Below are 20044 nucleotides of genomic sequence, written 5' to 3' on the forward strand. Positions count from 1 at the left end.
ATACCACGTCTTGAACTTGACATTTACAGAAACTTAATATTATCAATAATTATCTGTTGGTCACCTCTTGCCTTACTTTTTTGTATATTGGTGCAGTTTCCTCATTAAGTTAACGGAACTTACCTTCAGACTCCTCTCTCAGTTGGCTCTTCAGGACAACTGTTATCATATCTAATTAACCCCATCCATTACCTTCACTTACCTTGTTTTTTCCCCTCTTTTTTTTTTGTTTAATTTTCGTCTGTGTGTGTGTGTGTGTGTGTGTGTGTGTGTGTGTGTGTGTGTGTGTGTGTGTATGTGTGTGTGTGTGTGTACTAACCTAGTTGTACTCACCTAGTTGAGGTTGCAGGGGTCGAGTCCTAGCTCCTGGCCCCGCCTCTTCACTGGTCGCTACTAGGTCACTCTCCCTGAACCTTGAGCTTTATCGTACCTCTGCTTAAAGCTATGTATGGATCCTGCCTCCACTACATCGCTTCCCAAACTATTCCACTTACTGACTACTCTGTGACTGAAGAAATACTTCCTGACATCCCTGTGATTCATCTGTGTCTTCAACTTCCAACTGTGTCCCCTTGTTGCTGTGTCCCATCTCTGGAACATCCTGTCTTTGTCCACCTTGTCAATTCCTCTCAGTATTTTGTAAGTCGTTATCATGTCCCCCCCTATCTCTCCTGTCCTCCAGTGTCGTCAGGTTGATTTCCCTTAACCTCTCCTCGTAGGACATACCTCTTAGCTCTGGGACTAGTCTTGTTGCAAACCTTTGCACTTTCTCTAGTTTCTTTACGTGCTTGGCTAGGTGTGGGTTCCAAACTGGTGCCGCATACTCCAATATGGGCCTAACGTACACGGTGTACAGGGTCCTGAACGATTCCTTATTAAGATGTCGGAATGCTGTTCTGAGGTTTGCTAGGCGCCCATATGCTGCAGCAGTTATTTGGTTGATGTGCGCTTCAGGAGATGTGCCTTGTGTTATACTCACCCCAAGATCTTTTTCCTTGAGTGAGGTTCGTAGTATCTGGCCCCCTAGACTGTACTCGGTCTTCTTTGCCCTTCCCCAATTTTCATGACTTTGCACTTGGTGGGGTTGAACTCCAGGAGCCAATTGCTGGACCAGGTCTGCGGCCTGTCCAGATCCCTTTGTAGTTCTGCCTGGTCTTCGATCGAATGAATTCTTCTCATCAACTTCACGTCATCTGCAAACAGGGACACTTCGGAGTCTATTCCTTCCGTCATGTCGTTCACAAATACCAGAAACAGCACTGGTCCTAAGATTGACCCCTGTGGGACCCCGCTGGTGACAGGTACCCACTCTGACACCTCGCCACGTACCATGACTCGCTGCTGTCTTCCTGACAAGTATTCCCTGATCCATTGTAGTGCCTTCCCTGTTATCCCTGTGTGTGTGTGTGTGTGTGTGTGAGTGTGTGTGTGTGTACCGTACCATTGAGCATACTAAGAGTGTTGTACCATCAGCATACCTACTGGTGGTACCGTCAACATCAGCTGTAGTGGGCCAGGTGCTGCGTGTAGCAGAAGCTGAAGGAGTGACCCACCATGCGGCGTTCTTCATCCTCGACCCACTCTACGCCCCTACCCCCGCCCACACGCCCACGCCCGCCCACACCACCACCAGATACCGCCCACTGAAGCAGCTACAGGAGATGTCTACCGAAGCAGCTAGAGCAGTAATGGTCCTAGCTCCGGCCACTACAGGTCCACCCAACATGGCCGCCAGAGCTGGTAAACAAGACTTTAACATGGAAACTGATACTCACCTCTCAGCCCCACACAACATACAACTTGCTGACAATGTCAAGAGAAAAGTAAGCCCAGAAAGTCAACAAAACGGCAAGGAAAGAGTAAGAATAGTGACGCCTCAAGCAACTCCGCCACTTCCACTTAATCAATCAATAACATCAGAGGTAAGACAAAATCGTCACTTGGTAAGTTCTTATTTACATATTACATAACATACATTTTTTTTCATAATGATCTTAAGGACACACGGATGTTATTGGCATATTTATGTGGCACAATTTGTAGCTTCACTAATTAAAAGCTTCGGAAGGATATGTAAACTTGTTATTATTAAAATCTTGCAATGTTGCAGAAATAGATTAGGATATCCAGGTAGAGTCGTTGAGAGGAACGACTCTCCAGATTCTGATGAGTCGTTCCTCTAAACGAACCTGCCGGGAATTATCCTGGCCCGGGTCTTCCATGTGGTGACCGGGAAGACACAACTCCTGTATTTCTTTTCTATCCATTCATCTTGTTTCTTTGCTTGTGTTTCCTCTTGTTTCATACGCCACTTCACCTTCTTCGAAATGACCCTCACGGGTGTAAACCCGTGAGGGTTTACACAATATAAAGTCTTCTTTTATAATAATATTGATATTTATTGCTCTTCCTTTATTTAACTTTGTAGTTTTTAACAGTTTAGCAGCAACTGGCAAGTCAGGACAGTGTTTTATGTTTTAAACAGAGGATAGTACTTGAATGTTTATGATACGTTACAATGGTCTATGTTTTAACTGAAGTGTTTATGACACGTCACAATGGTCTATGTTTTAGCTGAAGTGTTTATGACACGTCACAAAGTTGTGTGTGTCTACTGAAGTGTTTACATTGTGCAGAGCGAGGAGGTGGTGGTGCGGCTGGTCTACGACAGTGTCAGTCTCCTCTCACACATCCTTAGAACCAACGTCGGCACTTTCACCCTCAGAAGGCGCTCCTACCCCAGCAGGAACCTAACAGAGGAAGATCTGAAGGCAGCACATGGTGAAGATGACAAGGAGGGACTGCCAGGAAAGAAGAAAGAAGGTGAAAAAGTTCGTGGGCGTAGATCTCCTGTTGGACCCCGTGCCAAGCACTCCTTCAGCTGGTCACCACCATCGTCACACTTCGAACTCGTCTCTCAAAGGGACCTGACTCCGGCTGACGAGACTCCCGCTCTCCCGATTCGTGATCTGAAGGGCGACATGTATTTAGCGGAGGATGAGGCCGAGAGGGAGAGGTTATACTTCGAAATGAAGAAACTGGACACTGAGAGAGAAGGAAGAGACTTCGAGAAACGCTTGGAGAGCATCATTGGCTCCCGAAGACTCAAAGAAAATTCCTTCAGCCCCCACAAGATGACAGAAGGTGGAGGCAATAACAGGACCCAGATGCTGGAGATGCAGCTCAGTAAAGCCACTTTCTTCCCCGCACTCTTGGGGGAGGGTTTTGTCTCAGCTTCAGGAGAGAGGAGCTTCGACTTTCTTGTGTTAGACTGGAGACCTGACTCACATGAGCTGGTCACAGTTCTTCACCTCACTCACCGCAACACTCACTACGTAGAGGTGAGTAACATGACTCTTCCATGATGATTAACCTTATTACTCTATAGTGTATATTCACTGTCAGGTGTACAAGTGACAGTGTATATACGCTGTCAGGTGTATAAGTCTCAGTATATATACACTGCGACATTAATCACTATTCTCTTTAATATTCTTGACTGATGGTGACACAGACATCATACTACGTTAATATTGTGCCTTGTTTTAAGGTGTCAAACTCAGCTGTCTTCCCCAGACTGGCACCAAGAGCCTGGCCAGTCAGATAACATGGTGAAGTTACCAAGCGGAGGATCAGGCCCCAACTACTACATGCTCTGAGTGACCCACACGGGTTTATCTCTCCATGCTTCATATAATTCTAATGTGTTTCTTGTGTGTACGTACAGGTGTCGGAGGCTGGCGTGGGGGCCCTCCACCACATAGACTGGGCCCATGACACGCCCATACCCAGGGACCAGGAGTGTGGACCCAACACTGTCTGTGCTTACTTGGTTCCTGGTAGGTCATGTGCACATCTTGTGATTATTAAATTTTGAAGGATGTGTTGTGTTGCGGAGTGTTATGTTGCGCAGTGTGTTATGTTGTGGAGTGTGTTGTGTTGTGGAGTGTTGTGTTGTGGTATGTTGTGGAGTGTGTTGCAGTATGTTGTGAAGTGTATTGCAGTAGGTTGTGGAGTGTTGCGTTGTGGAGTGTGTTGTTTTATGTTGCGGAGTGTTGAGTGTGTTGCAGAGATATTAAGAATATACTCGGTGATGAATAAAACACATGTGCAACACCTACGTGTCTATAGTGAGAGATGTTTACCTACCACGAACTTCATGTAATACACGAGAACCCTGACCCTTGTAGTAGAACCTGGAAGGAAGAACCCTGACCCTTGTAGTGGAACATGGGAAGAACAGTGGTGCAGCAGTGCTAGATTTGCTCACATGTGGGCGGGGCCCACTAGTGCAATTATCTCAGGTCCATAAAAGGTAGGTAATCCTGTGGCTTAGGTGAGGGTGTAGGTGATCCTGTGGTTTAGGTGTAGGTGTTACTGTTGCTCAGGTGTAGGTGTTACTGTGACTCAGGTGTAGATGTTACTGTTACTCAGGTGTAGGTGTTACTGTGACTCAGGTGAGAGTGTAGGTGTTACTGTGACTCAGGTGAGAGCGTAGGTGTTCCTGGGGCTTAAGCAAGGAGCTCCACCTAACTTAATATGAACTTTGTCTTCCTCTTAACAAAGGGAACTTCTTCTTTACCTCTCTTCTTCCCTCCAGCAGCTTTGGTCAATAATATCCCCCAGGCATTGCCAAGTAGGGTTCCATAAGTCGTAAGCTGTAATTGGCCTTACAACCCTCGTAAGCTGCCAGGAGCCTTACAACTCTCGTAAGCTGCAAGGGGCCTTACAACCCTCGCAAGCTGTCAGGGGGGCGTTACAACCCTCATAAGCTGTCAGGGGTCTTACAACCCTCGTAAGCCGTCAGGGACCTGACAACCCTCATAAGCTGTCAGGAGCTTTACAACCCTCGTAAGCTGCCAGGGGCCTTACAACCCTCATAAACTGCCAGGGGCCTTACAACCCTCATAAGCTGTGACTCAGGGGCCTTACAACCCTCGTAAGCTGCCAGGGACCTTACAACCCTCATAAGCTGTCAGAGGCCTTACAACTCTCGTAAGATGTCAAGGGGCCTTACAACCCTCATAAGCTGTCAGGGGCCTTGCAACCCTCATAAGCTGTCAGGGGCCTTACAACCCTCGTAAGTTGTCAGGGGTCTTACAACCCTCGTAAGCTGTCAAGGGCCTTACAACCCTCAACAACAACAGGTGAGTTAGAGGTTTAGCAATTCAGTTGTAGAATTTTGTGTTCTTCCATGATTCCACAACCTTGTCCCATCCATCACCAGTGTATCCAGTATTGTAAACCCTGGCAATGGATACCCACCTATGGTTCACAATGTATCCAGTGGTGTAAACCCATCCATTACCAGGGTTTACACCACTGGCTACACTATTAAAGGCTTCATTCTAATGTCCAATTGACTGGCAAAGACCAGAATGGGTGAAACATCTCCCAGTAAAGACACGTAGATGTTGCATATATATACAGTGTATTAACCTGTCATGTGTTGTGGGGGTGGGTGTGTGTGGGTGTGTGTATGGGTGAGTGTGGGTGAATGTGAGTGAGTATGAGTTTTTGTGGGTGAGTGTTAGTGTGTGTAGGTGTGTATGGGTGTGTGTTGAGTGACTGTGACCCAGCAGTGACCGAGGTCATCTTGTGTACAGGAGTTCGTCTTGGACCAGGGTACGTGGTGATGATTGTGCTGTGTCTGCTGTTGCTGCTGGCTGCTTGCTGCGGCTGTGCTGCTGTCCTCAGGTGAGTTACACACACACACACACACACCATTGACAGGTGAGTCTCCTAGCCAGTCACTGCTAGCCACTGCTACCTCCTATTTCTCTTGCTGCTCCTTCATAATAGTCACTCATAGCTTCCTGCTGCCTCTGCTAGCTAGTTATTCCTACACTTCTGCTCCTCTAGTTAGTGACTGTTAGCAGTCATCTAACAAGACTGTCACGTCCAGTTACCTGCTACTGCTACCTTGACAGCTGGCTGGCCAGTTGGTCAGTCAGGTGGCCAGCCAGGTGGTCAGTCAGGTGGTCATCCAGGTGGCCAACCAGTTAGATCAACCCTAATTACCTGCCACTCCCCAGGCGCTGTTTGACCCCCACGGGCTTAGCGCTCCCTGGTGATTAGACTACTAATAATTAATAACCCCAGAGACGTCAGTCATCTTACTGATAACTTTTGTAAGTCAAGACTGACGGTACAGCTGTGTGATGTGACACAGTCATGTGTGATGTGACACAGTCATGTGTGATGTGACACAGTCATGTGTGATGTGACACAGTCATGTGTGATGTGACACAGTCATGTGTGATGTGACACAGTCATGTGTGATGTGACACAGTCATGTGTGATGTGACACAGTCATGTGTGTAAAAACTCTTCTGTATTGACTGGTTGACGGTCACCTGTCAAAGACTATTGACTGGTTGACGGTCATCTGTCAAAGACTATTGACTGGTTGACGGTCACCTGTCAAAGACTATTGACTGGTTGACGGTCACCTGTCAAAGACTATTGACTGGTTGACGGTCATCTGTCAAAGACTATTGACTGGTTGACGGTCATCTGTCAGAGACTAATGATTGGTTGACGGACACCTGTCAAAGACTAATGACTGGTTGACGGTCACCTGTCAAAGACTTATGACTGGTTGACGGTCACCTGTCAAAGACTAATGACTAGTTGACGGTCATCTGTCAGAGACTAATGATTGGTTGACGGTCACCTGTCAAAGACTATTGACTAGTTGACGGTCATCTGTCAAAGACTAATGACTGGTTGACGGTCACCTATCAAAGACTAATGACTGGTTGACGGTCACCTGTCAAAGACTAATGACTTGTTGACGGTCACCTGTCAAAATCACTACTTAACCTGTGACGTCATTAGTTATAAAGCTAAATAATGTTAACTTTAACGCTGAATCTCGTTAACTCATGACAAACTATCAGCTTAGACGTTCCTGTTAATAAAGTAACTAACGTCTAGTAGTATCTGTTAATAAAGTAACTAACGGCTAGTAGTATCTGTTAATAAAGTAACTAACGGCTAGTAGTATCTGTTAATAAAGTAACTAACGGCTAGTAGTATCTGTTAATAAAGTAACTAACGGCTAGTAGTATCTGTTAATAAAGTAACTAACGGCTAGTAGTATCTGTTAATAAAGTAACTAACGGCTAGTAGTATCTGTTAATAAAGTAACTAACGGCTAGTAGTATCTGTTAATAAAGTAACTAACGGCTAGTAGTATCTGTTAATAAAGTAACTAACGGCTAGTAGTATCTGTTAATAAAGTAACTAACGGCTAGTAGTATCTGTTAATAAAGTAACTAACGGCTAGTAGTATCTGTTAATAAAGTAACTAACGGCTAGTAGTATCTGTTAATAAAGTAACTAACGGCTAGTAGTATCTGTTAATAAAGTAACTAACGGCTAGTAGTATCTGTTAATAAAGTAACTAACGGCTAGTAGTATCTGTTAATAAAGTAACTAACGGCTAGTAGTATCTGTTAATAAAGTAACTAACGGCTAGTAGTATCTGTTAATAAAGTAACTAACGGCTAGTAGTATCTGTTAATAAAGTAACTAACGGCTAGTAGTATCTGTTAATAAAGTAACTAACGGCTAGTAGCATCTGTTAATAAAGTAACTAACGGCTAGTAGTATCTGTTAATAAAGTAACTAACGGCTAGTAGCATCTGTTAATAAAGTAACTAACTAACGGCTAGTAGTAGCATCTGTTAATAAAGTAACTAACGGCTAGTAGTATCTGTTAATAAAGTAACTAACGGCTAGTAGTATCTGTTAATAAAGTAACTAACGGCTAGTAGTATCTGTTAATAAAGTAACTAACGGCTAGTAGTATCTGTTAATAAAGTAACTAGTAACTAACGGCTAGTAGTATCTGTTAATAAAGTAACTAACGGCTAGTAGTATCTGTTAATAAAGTAACTAACGGCTAGTAGTATCTGTTAATAAAGTAACTAACGGCTAGTAGTATCTGTTAATAAAGTAACTAACGGCTAGTAGTATCTGTTAATAAAGTAACTAACGGCTAGTAGTATCTGTTAATAAAGTAACTAACGGCTAGTAGTATCTGTTAATAAAGTAACTAACGGCTAGTAGTATCTGTTAATAAAGTAACTAACGGCTAGTAGTATCTGTTAATAAAGTAACTAACGGCTAGTAGTATCTGTTAATAAAGTAACTAACGGCTAGTAGTATCTGTTAATAAAGTAACTAACGGCTAGTAGTATCTGTTAATAAAGTAACTAACGGCTAGTAGTATCTGTTAATAAAGTAACTAACGGCTAGTAGTATCTGTTAATAAAGTAACTAACGGCTAGTAGTATCTGTTAATAAAGTAACTAACGGCTAGTAGTATCTGTTAATAAAGTAACTAACGGCTAGTAGTATCTGTTAATAAAGTAACTAACGGCTAGTAGTATCTGTTAATAAAGTAACTAACGGCTAGTAGTATCTGTTAATAAAGTAACTAACGGCTAGTAGTATCTGTTAATAAAGTAACTAACGGCTAGTAGTATCTGTTAATAAAGTAACTAACGGCTAGTAGTATCTGTTAATAAAGTAACTAACGGCTAGTAGTATCTGTTAATAAAGTAACTAACGGCTAGTAGTATCTGTTAATAAAGTAACTAACGGCTAGTAGTATCTGTTAATAAAGTAACTAACGGCTAGTAGTATCTGTTAATAAAGTAACTAACGGCTAGTAGTATCTGTTAATAAAGTAACTAACGGCTAGTAGTATCTGTTAATAAAGTAACTAACGGCTAGTAGTATCTGTTAATAAAGTAACTAACGGCTAGTAGTACCTGTTAATAAAGTAACTAACGGCTAGTAGTATCTGTTAATAAAGTAACTAACGGCTAGTAGTATCTGTTAATAAAGTAACTAACGGCTAGTAGTATCTGTTAATAAAGTAACTAACGGCTAGTAGTATCTGTTAATAAAGTAACTAACGGCTAGTAGTATCTGTTAATAAAGTAACTAACGGCTAGTAGTATCTGTTAATAAAGTAACTAACGGCTAGTAGTATCTGTTAATAAAGTAACTAACGGCTAGTAGTACCTGTTAATAAAGTAACTAACGGCTAGTAGTATCTGTTAATAAAGTAACTAACGGCTAGTAGTACCTGTTAATAAAGTAACTAACGGCTAGTAGTATCTGTTAATAAAGTAACTAACGGCTAGTAGTACCTGTTAATAAAGTAACGGCTAGTAGTATCTGTTAATAAAGTAACTAACGGCTAGTAGTACCTGTTAATAAAGTAACTAACGGCTAGTAGTATCTGTTAATAAAGTAACTAACGGCTAGTAGTACCTGTTAATAAAGTAACTAACGGCTAGTAGTATCTGTTAATAAAGTAACTAACGGCTAGTAGTATCTGTTAATAAAGTAACTAACGGCTAGTAGTATCTGTTAATAAAGTAACTAACGGCTAGTAGTACCTGTTAATAAAGTAACTAACGGCTAGTAGTATCTGTTAATAAAGTAACTAACGGCTAGTAGTATCTGTTAATAAAGTAACTAACGGCTAGTAGTATCTGTTAATAAAGTAACTAACGGCTAGTAGTACCTGTTAATAAAGTAACTAACGGCTAGTAGTATCTGTTAATAAAGTAACTAACGGCTAGTAGTATCTGTTAATAAAGTAACTAACGGCTAGTAGTATCTGTTAATAAAGTAACTAACGGCTAGTAGTACCTGTTAATAAAGTAACTAACGGCTAGTAGTATCTGTTAATAAAGTAACTAACGGCTAGTAGTATCTGTTAATAAAGTAACTAACGGCTAGTAGTATCTGTTAATAAAGTAACTAACGGCTAGTAGTATCTGTTAATAAAGTAACTAACGGCTAGTAGTACCTGTTAATAAAGTAACTAACGGCTAGTAGTATCTGTTAATAAAGTAACAGAAGAGAATTACCTCTTAATTAATCTTTCAGTAATATTTTAACAATTTCTCTTAACAGTTCTGATGTTTATGACGCAGAGTTGTGTAGGTGGTTACCTCGCCCCCCCGCACCTCTGTCCTCGCCCCCCCCCACACCTCTGTCCTCGCCCCCCCCCACACCTCTGTCCTCGCCCCCCCACACACCTCTGTCCTCGCCCCCCCCACACCTCTGTCCTCGCCCCCCCCCCACACACCTCTGTCCTCGCCCCCCCACACCTCTGTCCTCGCCCCCCCCACACCTCTGTCCTCGCCCCCCCACACACCTCTGTCCTCGCCCCCCCACACCTCTGTCCTCGCCCCCCCCACACACCTCTGTCCTCGCCCCCCCCACACCTCTGTCCTCGCCCCCCACACACACCTCTGTCCTCGCCCCCCCCACACCTCTGTCCTCGCCCCCCCACACCTCTGTCCTCGCCCCCCCCCACACACCTCTGTCCTCGCCCCCCCCACACCTCTGTCCTCGCCCCCCCCCACACCTCTGTCCTCGCCCCCCCACACCTCTGTCCTCGCCCCCCCACACCTCTGTCCTCGCCCCCCCCCACACCTCTGTCCTCGCCCCCCCCACACCTCTGTCCTCGCCCCCCCACACACCTCTGTCCTCGCCCCCCCACACACCTCGGTCCACGCCCCCCCACACACCTCTATCCTCGCCCCCCCCCCACACCTCTGTCCTCGCCCCCCCCACACACCGCTATCCTCGCCCCCCCCACACCTCTGTCCTCGCCCCCCCCACACACCTCTGTCCTCGCCCCCCCCACACCTCTGTCCTCGCCCCCCCCACACACCTCTGTCCTCGCCCCCCCCCCACACACCTCTGTCCTCGCCCCCCCACACACCTCTGTAGGTGCAGTTATCTCGCCCCCCCCGCACCTCTGTCCTCGCCCCCCCCCACACCTCTGTCCTCGCCCCCCACACACACCTCTGTAGGTGCAGTTACCTCGCCCCCCCCACACCTCTGTCCTCGCCCCCCCCACACACCTCGGTAGGTGCAGTTACCTCGCCCCCCCACACCTCTGTCCTCGCCCCCCCCACACACCTCTGTAGGTGCAGTTACCTCGCCCCCCCCCCACACCTCTGTCCTCGCCCCCCCACACACCTCTGTCCTCGCCCCCCACACCTCTGTCCTCGCCCCCCCCACACCTCTGTCCTCGCCCCCCCACACACCTCTGTAGGTGCGGTTACCTCGCCCCCCCCACACACCTCTGTCCTCGCCCCCCCACACCTCTGTCCTCGCCCCCCCACACCTCTGTCCTCGCCCCCCCCACACCTCTGTCCTCGCCCCCCCCCACACACCTCTGTAGGTGCAGTTACCTCGCCCCCCACACCTCTGTCCTCGCCCCCCCCACACACCTCTGTAGGTGCAGTTACCTCGCCCCCCCCACACCTCTGTCCTCGCCCCCCCACACCTCTGTATCCTCGCCCCCCCCACACACCTCTGTAGGTGCAGTTACCTCGCCCCCCCACACCTCTGTCCTCCCCCCCACACACCTCTGTAGGTGCAGTTACCTCGCCCCCCCCCACACACCTCTGTCCTCGCCCCCCACACACCTCTGTATCCTCGCCCCCCCCCACACACCTCTGTAGGTGCAGTTACCTCGCCCCCCCACACACCTCTGTAGGTGCAGTTACCTCGCCCCCCCACACACACCTCTGTCCTCGCCCCCCCACACACCTCTGTATCCTCGCCCCCCCCCACACACCTCTGTAGGTGCAGTTACCTCGCCCCCCCCACACACCTCTGTATCCTCGCCCCCCCACACACCTCTGTATCCTCGCCCCCCCACACACCTCTGTATCCTCGCCTTCCCCCCCCCCACACACCTCTGTATCTTCGTCCCCCCCACACACCTCTGTATCCTCGCCTTCCCCCCACACATACCTCTGTATCCTCGCCTTCCCTCCCCACACACACCTCTGTATCCTCGCCTTCCCCCCACACACACCTCTGTATCCTCGCCTTCCCCCCACACACACCTCTGAATCCTCGCCTTCCCTCCCCACACACACACCTCTGAATCCTCGCCTTCCCCCCCCCCCACACACACACCTCTGTATCCTCGCCTTCCCTCCCCACACACCTCTGTATCCTCGCCTCCCCCCACACACACACCTCTACCATGCTGTTGAACCTCTTTCTCTATCCTCTCTTGAGCTCCCTTTGAACCCCCTGTTCATCTTTCATCCGATGAACCTCTATCAACTCCACTTGGAACCTGACTACCTCTTCCCCTCCCTCCTTCACCCCCTGTCTAAGTCCTCAATATTACTCTAGCTCCTGTCCCCAGGAAGCGTCTCCGACAGAAGGAGATGAGTCGAGGTCCTTACAAGATCCTGCTGGCCTCGTCTGACCTGACCTTGTCCTGCCGACCGGCAGGGGCGCCCAGGAAGGTGGGGGATTATGTCTGCATAGCGGGGTGTGTTCTGTCCGTCTTGGTATGTCTATCTCTCTTCTTCACTCTATGTCCGTCTGTCTCTATCAACCATCTCCGTGTCTAGTCGATTCGTGTGTGTGTGTTTTTTATGTTTCATGTCTTCGTGAATTTTCTTGTGTTTCCCCTTGAATTATGCGCTTCCCTCCCTCCGTTTTCTATTGTGTTTTTTGCGAGATCCGAAGTTCGTTTATATTCATCTGCTTAATGTGGCCGTTTTATTTTTTATGTGATAACGAGAGATTATTTTTCCATGTAGTGAGTGTGACATGCACAATATACTGTCATGTTGGATGCGCAGAACCTGCTATGTTGGATGCGCAACACCCTTCTGTGTTACAGCTGTGAGTGTTTCTGTGCGTGTGTCTGTGTGTCTGCTGCTGCTACTGCTGTTGTCTGCTTGTACCACCAACTCCGCCCCTTTGCTTCTGCTCGGCGTCATCCACAGCGCTACCAGTGTCTCCATCTTGACTGATTTATCATCTTGGTGCGCTGTGTTGAACACTTGCCATGACTGACTCTCCCTGCCAGGACCACCACCAGCCCTTGGTGGTGCTCATTACACCACCACCAGCCCTTGGTGGTGCTCATTACACCACCACCAGCCCTTGGTGGTGCTCATTACACCACCACCAGCCCTTGGTGGTGCTCATTACACCACCACCAGCCCTTGGTGGTGCTCATTGACACCACCACCAGCCCTTGGTGGTGCTCATTACACCACCACCAGCCCTTGGTGGTGCTCATTGACACCACCACCAGCCCTTGGTGCTCATTAACACCAACACCAGCCCTTGGTGCTCATTAACACCACCACCAGCCCTTGGTGGTGCTCATTAACACCACCACCAGCCCTTGGTGGTGCTCATTAACACCACCACCAGCCCTTGGTGCTCATTAACACCACCACCAGCCCTTGGTGCTCATTAACACCACCACCAGCCCTTGGTGGTGCTCATTAACACCACCACCAGCCCTTGGTGCTCATTAACACCACCACCAGCCCTTGGTGGTGCTCATTAACACCACCACCAGCCCTTGGTGGTGCTCATTAACACCACCACCAGCCCTTGGTGGTGCTCATTACACCAGCACCAGCCCTTGGTGGTGCTCATTAACACCACCAGCCCTTGGTGCTCATTAACACCACCACCAGCCCTTGGTGGTGCTCATTACCACCACCAGCCCTTGGTGGTGCTCACACAAGCCCTGAGTGGCGCTCACACACCAGCCCTTGGTGGTGCTCACCAACCACCACCAGTCCTTGGTGGTGTGGTATTAGTGGTCACCAGTAACGCCACCAGACCTTGGTGGTGGTATTAGTGGTCACCAGTGACACCACCAGACCTTGGTGGTGGTATTGGGGTCACCAGTCCTTGGTGGTGGTATTAGTGGTCACCAGTAACACCACCAGACCTTGGTGGTGGTATTAGTGATCACCAGTAACACCACCAGACCTTGGTGGTGGTATTAGTGGTCACCAGTGACACCGCCAGACCTTGGTAGTGGTATTAGTGATCACCAGTAACACCACCAGACCTTGGTGGTGGTATTAGTGGTCACCAGTAACACCACCAGACCTTGGTGGTGGTATTAGTGGTCACCAGTGACACCACCAGACCTTGGTGGTGGTATTAGTGGTCACCAGTAACACCACCAGACCTGGTGGTGGTATTAGTGATCACCAGTAACACCACCAGACCTTGGTGGTGGTATTAGTGGTCACCAGTAACACCACCAGACCTTGGTGGTGGTATTAGTGGTCACCAGTGACACCGCCAGACCTTGGTAGTGGTATTAGTGATCACCAGTAACACCACCAGACCTTGGTGGTGGTATTAGTGATCACCAGTAACACCACCAGACCTTGGTGGTGGTATTAGTGGTCACCAGTAACACCACCAGACCTTAGTGGGGGTATTAGTGGTCACCAGTGACACCACCAGACCTTGGTGGTGGTATTAGTGATCACCAGTAACACCACCAGACCTTGTTGGTGGTATTAGTGGTCACCAGTGACACCACCAGACCTTGGTAGTGGTATTAGTGATCACCAGTAACACCACCAGACCTTGGTGGTGGTATTAGTGGTCACCAGTAACACCACCAGACCTTGGTGGTGGTATTAGTGATCACCAGTAACACCACCAGACCTTGGTGGTGGTATTAGTGATCACCAGTAACACCACCAGACCTTGGTGGTGGTATTAGTGGTCACCAGTAACACCACCAGACCTTGGTAGTGGTATTAGTGATCACCAGTAACACCACCAGACCTTGGTGGTGGTATTAGTGGTCACCAGTGACACCACCAGACCTTGGTGGTGGTATTAGTGGTCACCAGTAACACCACCAGACCTTGGTAGTGGTATCTACTCACACTAACCTCGACTTCACAATTAGTTATCCACTCGCCCAATATTTTCAATCGACTAACTATACATATTTCACTCTAAGTTTTATCACCATTATATCAGGTGTGTTTATGTTGTCTGTTAACAGCCTCTTACATGGGTCATATAAAATATTTCAGAAATATTACATTATTACCTATAATTTTATTATTTTTCTGGCTAGATTTACCTAGATTTACACTAATTTACACGTTTTAATACATATAAACTATGTACATCATGTATTACACGTTTTAATACATATAAACTATATACATCATGCAATAAGTATGTCTTGTGCATTTTTTTTTGAGAATATATTAACGATACTAAGTTTGCTTAGGTTGTCAGAATAAGTTAGGTTAGGTTTATTTAAGGAAAAGTTAGGCTATATTAGGCGACGCTAGGTTAGGTTTATTTAAGGATAGGTTAGGTTAAGTTACGTTTATTTAAGGTTATGTTAGGCGACGCTAGGTTAGGTTAGGTTACGTTTATTTAAGATTAGATTAGGTTAGGTTAGGTTTATTTAAGGTTAGGTTAGATTTATTTAAGGTTAGGTTAGGTTTATTTAAGGTTAGGTTAGGTTTATTTAAGGTTAGGTTAGGTTTATTTAAGGTTAGGTTAGATTTATTTAAGGTTAGGTTAGGTTTATTTAAGGTTAGGTTAGGTTTATTTAAGGTTAGGTTAGATTTATTTAAGGTTAGGTTAGGTTTATTTAAGGTTAGGTTAGGTTTATTTAAGGTTAGGTTAGATTTATTTAAGGTTAGGTTAGGCTTATTTAAGGTTAGGTTAGGTTTATTTAAGGTTAGGTTAGGTTTATTTAAGGTTAGGTTAGGTTTATTTAAAGTTAGGTTAGGTTTATTTAAGGTTAGGATAGGTTTATTTAAGGCTAGGTTAGGTTTATTTAAGGTTAGGTTAGGTTTATTTAAGGTTAGGTTAGGTTAGGTTTATTTAAGGTTAGGTTAGGTTAGGCTTATTTAAGGTTAGGTTAGGTTTATTTAAGGTTAGGTTAGGTTTATTTAAGGTTAGGTTAGGTTTATTTAAGGTTAGGTTAGGTTTATTTAAGGTTAGGTTAGGTTTATTTAAGGCTAGGTTAGGTTTATTTAAGGTTAGGTTAGATTTATTTAAGGTTAGGTTAGGTTTATTTAAGGTTAGGTTAGGTTTATTTAAAGTTAGGTTAGGTTTATTTAAGGTTAGGTTAAGTTTATTTAAGGTTAGGTTAGGTTTATTTAAGGTTAGGTTAGGCTTATTTAAGGTTAGGTTAGGTTAGGTTTATTTAAGGTTAGGTTAGATTTATTTAAGGTTAGGTTAGGTTTATTTAAGGTTAGGTTAGGTTAGGTTTATTTAAGGTTAGGTTAGGTTTATTTAAGGTTAGGTTAGGTTTATTTAAGGTTAGGTTAGGTTTATTTAAGGTTAGGTTAGGTTTATTTAAGGTTAGGATAGATTTATTTAAGGTTAGGTTAGGTTTATTTAAGGTTAGGTTGGGTTTATTTAAGGTTAGGTTAGGTTTATTTAAGGTTAGGTTAGGTTAGGCGACGCTAGCTTAGGTTAGGTATCGTTAAAGTTAATTCAGGTTAGATATAATTTAGTTAGGTTTTGTATCTTTTAGTTAAGGCTGATTTAGGTTCGTAATTGTGTAGTTTAGGTTAGGTTGCGCTTAATTTAAGTTATGTTTGGTTAAGGTTTGGTTAGTAACTTAAGATTATGTTAGACTACGTTTAGTTAGGGTACGTTAGGCTACATTTGGTGAAGGTTAGGTTAGTTAAAGTTAGATAACATTAGGTTAGGCTACGCTCAGTTTAGTTAAGGCTAGGTTAGATAACGTTAGGTTAGGATAGATGATGTTAGGTTAGGATAGATAACGTTAGGTTAGTTAACATTGACACAGTATACGTCTGTGTTAACAGTGAGCTGGACGCCAGAGACAACTCAGTGTGTTAAACAGTCGAAATAAATTTTCCTTGCATCTCTAAATAACAATTTGCACAATAATGACTTTATTCCGTGATATACATAATTATATGTATTGTAAAATTTATAACAGTTCCAACCAGTAGTGTCGGTAACTAAGGATTTTGTCGGTGATAACAATATCTGAGAGAATAATGGTATTATATTGGCGACTACTACTCAGTATATCTCGGCGAGTTCTCCTACACTTGTTTGAATTGTGCTACGTAGTAGTCGTAGAGTATAGACAATTATACTTTGAACACAGAAAGTATAGACAATTATACTTTGAACACAGAAAGTATAGCCAATTATACTTTGAACATAGAAAGTATAGCCAATTATACTTTGAACATAGAAAGTATAGCCAATTATACTTTGAACATAGAAAGTATAGTCAATTATACTTTGAACATAGAAAGTATAGCCAATTATACTTTGAACATAGAAAGTATAGCCAATTATACTTTGAACATAGAAAGTATAGCCAATTATACTTTGAACATAGAAAGTATAGCCAATTATACTTTGGACATAGAAAGTGTAGCCAATTATACTTTGAACATAGAAAGTATAGCCAATTATACTTTGAACATAGAAAGTATAGACAATTATACTTTGAACATAGAAAGTATAGACAATTATACTTTGAACATAGAAAGTATAGACAATTATACTTTGAACATAGAAAGTATAGACAATTATACTTTGAACATAGAAAGTATAGACAATTATACTTTGAACATAGAAAGTAAAGACAATTATACTTTGAACATAGAAAGTATAGACAATTATACTTTGAACATAGAAAGTATAGCCAATTATACTTTGAACACAGAAAGTACTAGTCCAGTGATAAAACTAGTAGTAAAACTAGCAGCAGGTCAGTGCTGAAACTGGTAGATCAGTGGTAAAACTAGTAACAGTCCTGTGATAAAACTAGTAACAGTCCTGTGATAAAATTAGTAACAGTCCTGTGATAAAATTAGTAACAGTCCTGTGATAAAACTAGTAACAGACCTGTGATTAAACTAGTAACAGACCTGTGATAAAACTAATAACAGACCTGTGATAAAACTAGTAACAGTCCTGTGATAAAATTAGTAACAGACCTGTGATAAAACTAGTAACAGACCTGTGGTAAAACTAGTAACAGACCTGTGGTAAAACTAGTAACAGACCTGTGGTAAAACTAGTAACAGACCTGTGGTAAAACTAGTAACAGACCTGTGGTAAAACTAGTAACAGTCCTGTGATAAAATTAGTAACAGTCCTGTGATAAAACTAGTAACAGTCCTGTGATAAAATTAGTAACAGACCTGTGATAAAACTAGTAACAGACCTGTGATAAAACTAGTAACAGTCCTGTGATGAAACTAGTAACAGTCCTGTGATGAAACTAGTAACAGTCCTGTGATAAAACTAGTAACAGTCCTGTGATGAAACTAGTAACAGTCCTGTGATAAAATTAGTAACAGACCTGTGATGAAACTAGTAACAGTCCTGTGATAAAACTAGTAACAGTCCTGTGATAAAACTAGTAACAGTCCTGTGATAAAACTAGTAACAGTCCTGTGATAAAACTAGTAACAGTCCTGTGATAAAACTAGTAACAGTCCTGTGATAAAACTAGTAACAGTCCTGTGATAAAACTAGTAACAGTCCTGTGATGAAACTAGTAACAGTCCTGTGATAAAACTAGTAACAGTCCTGTGATAAAACTAGTAACAGTCCTGTGATAAAACTAGTAACAGACCTGTGATAAAACTAGTAACAGTCCTGTGATAAAACTAGTAACAGACCTGTGATAAAACTAGTAACAGACCTGTGATAAAACTAGTAACAGTCCCTGGAGTTTACCTGGAGAGAGTTCCGGGGGTCAACGCCCCCGCGGCCCGGTCTGTGACCAGGCCTCCTGGTGGATCAGCCTGATCAAAAAGGCTGTTACTGCTGGCTGCACGCAAACCAACGTACGAGCCACAGCCCGGCTGGTCAGGAACTGACTTTAGGTGCTTGTCCAGTGCCAGCTTGAAGACTGCCAGGGGTCTGTTGATAATCCCCCTTATGTATGCTGGGAGGCAGTTGAACAGTCTCGGGCCCCTGACACTTATTGTATGGTCTCTTAACGTGCTAGTGACACCCCTGCTTTTCATTGGGGGGATGGTGCATCGTCTGCCAAGTCTTTTGCTTTCGTAGTGAGTGATTTTCGTGTGCAAGTTCGGTACTAGTCCCTCTAGGATTTTCCAGGTGTATATAATCATGTATCTCTCCCTCTTGCGTTCCAGGGAATACAGGTTCAGGAACCTCAAGCGCTCCCAGTAATTGAGGTGTTTTATCTCCGTTATGCGCGCCGTGAATGTTCTCTGTACATTTTCTAGGTCAGCAATTTCACCTGCCTTGAAAGGTGCTGTCAGTGTGCAGCAATATTCCAGCCTAGATAGAACAAGTCAACTGAAGAGTGTCATCATGGGCTTGGCATCCCTCGTTTTGAAGGTTCTCATTATCCATCCTGTCGTTTTTCTAGCAGATGCGATTGATACAATGTTATGGTCCTTGAAGGTGAGATCCTCCGACATGATCACTCCCAGGTCTTTGACGTTGGTTTTCGCTCTATTTTGTGGCCAGAATTTGTTTTGTACTCTGATGAAGATTTAATTTCCTCGTGTTTACCATATCTGAGTAATTGAAATTTCTCATCGTTGAACTTCATATTGTTTTCTGCAGCCCACTGAAAGATTTGGTTGATGTCCGCCTGGAGCCTTGCAGTGTCTGCAATGGAAGACACTGTCATGCAGATTCGGGTGTCATCTGCAAAGGAAGACACGGTGCTGTGGCTGACATCCTTGTCTATGTCGGATATGAGGATGAGGAACAAGATGGGAGCGAGTACTGTGCCTTGTGGAATAGAGTCCTGTGATAAAACTAGTAACAGTCCTGTGATAAAACTAGTAACAGTCCTGTGATAAAACTAGTAACAGACCTGTGATAAAACTAGTATCAGACCTGTGATAAAGTTAGTAGCTACCTACTGGACCGCGCCAGCCTAATGAAATTCATCCAACGAGGAATATTTCTATTCCTAGTTTTAATAACTAGATTATTTCTACTTATATTTATAGGTGATTATGTACATTTATATACCTAGTTATAGGTAAGGTAACCTAGTTCTTTACATAGTTATGAGTAACTAGGCATATTTCTATACCTGGTTGGATAACTTAGTAGACTGGTTTACCAAGGCCTCTCAATTCGCTCGTTTTGAGGACTGACCATTGAGTAAAATTTCGCGTCTAGTCTATAATCCATAACTTAGGATAAGTGTTAACCTCCTTCCTGATGCTCACCCTGG

General features: G+C 44.3%; 1 protein-coding gene across 1 annotated transcript in view; it reads left to right on the forward strand.

Annotated features, from left to right (window-relative positions):
- LOC128704169 (uncharacterized) overlaps positions 1 to 20044 on the forward strand; it is a 97097-nt gene that overhangs the window by 44826 nt on the left and 32227 nt on the right. The window contains exons 6-10 of the mRNA XM_070099013.1: positions 1474 to 1922; positions 2637 to 3341; positions 3728 to 3839; positions 5607 to 5697; positions 12209 to 12356. Of these exons, the coding sequence (XP_069955114.1) occupies positions 1474 to 1922; positions 2637 to 3341; positions 3728 to 3839; positions 5607 to 5697; positions 12209 to 12356 (1505 nt within the window). The remainder of the gene's footprint in view (positions 1 to 1473; positions 1923 to 2636; positions 3342 to 3727; positions 3840 to 5606; positions 5698 to 12208; positions 12357 to 20044) is intronic.

This window comes from Cherax quadricarinatus, chromosome 66 (genome assembly GCF_038502225.1).
Source record: "Cherax quadricarinatus isolate ZL_2023a chromosome 66, ASM3850222v1, whole genome shotgun sequence".
In the NCBI taxonomy this organism is placed as follows: Eukaryota; Metazoa; Arthropoda; class Malacostraca; order Decapoda; family Parastacidae; genus Cherax; species Cherax quadricarinatus.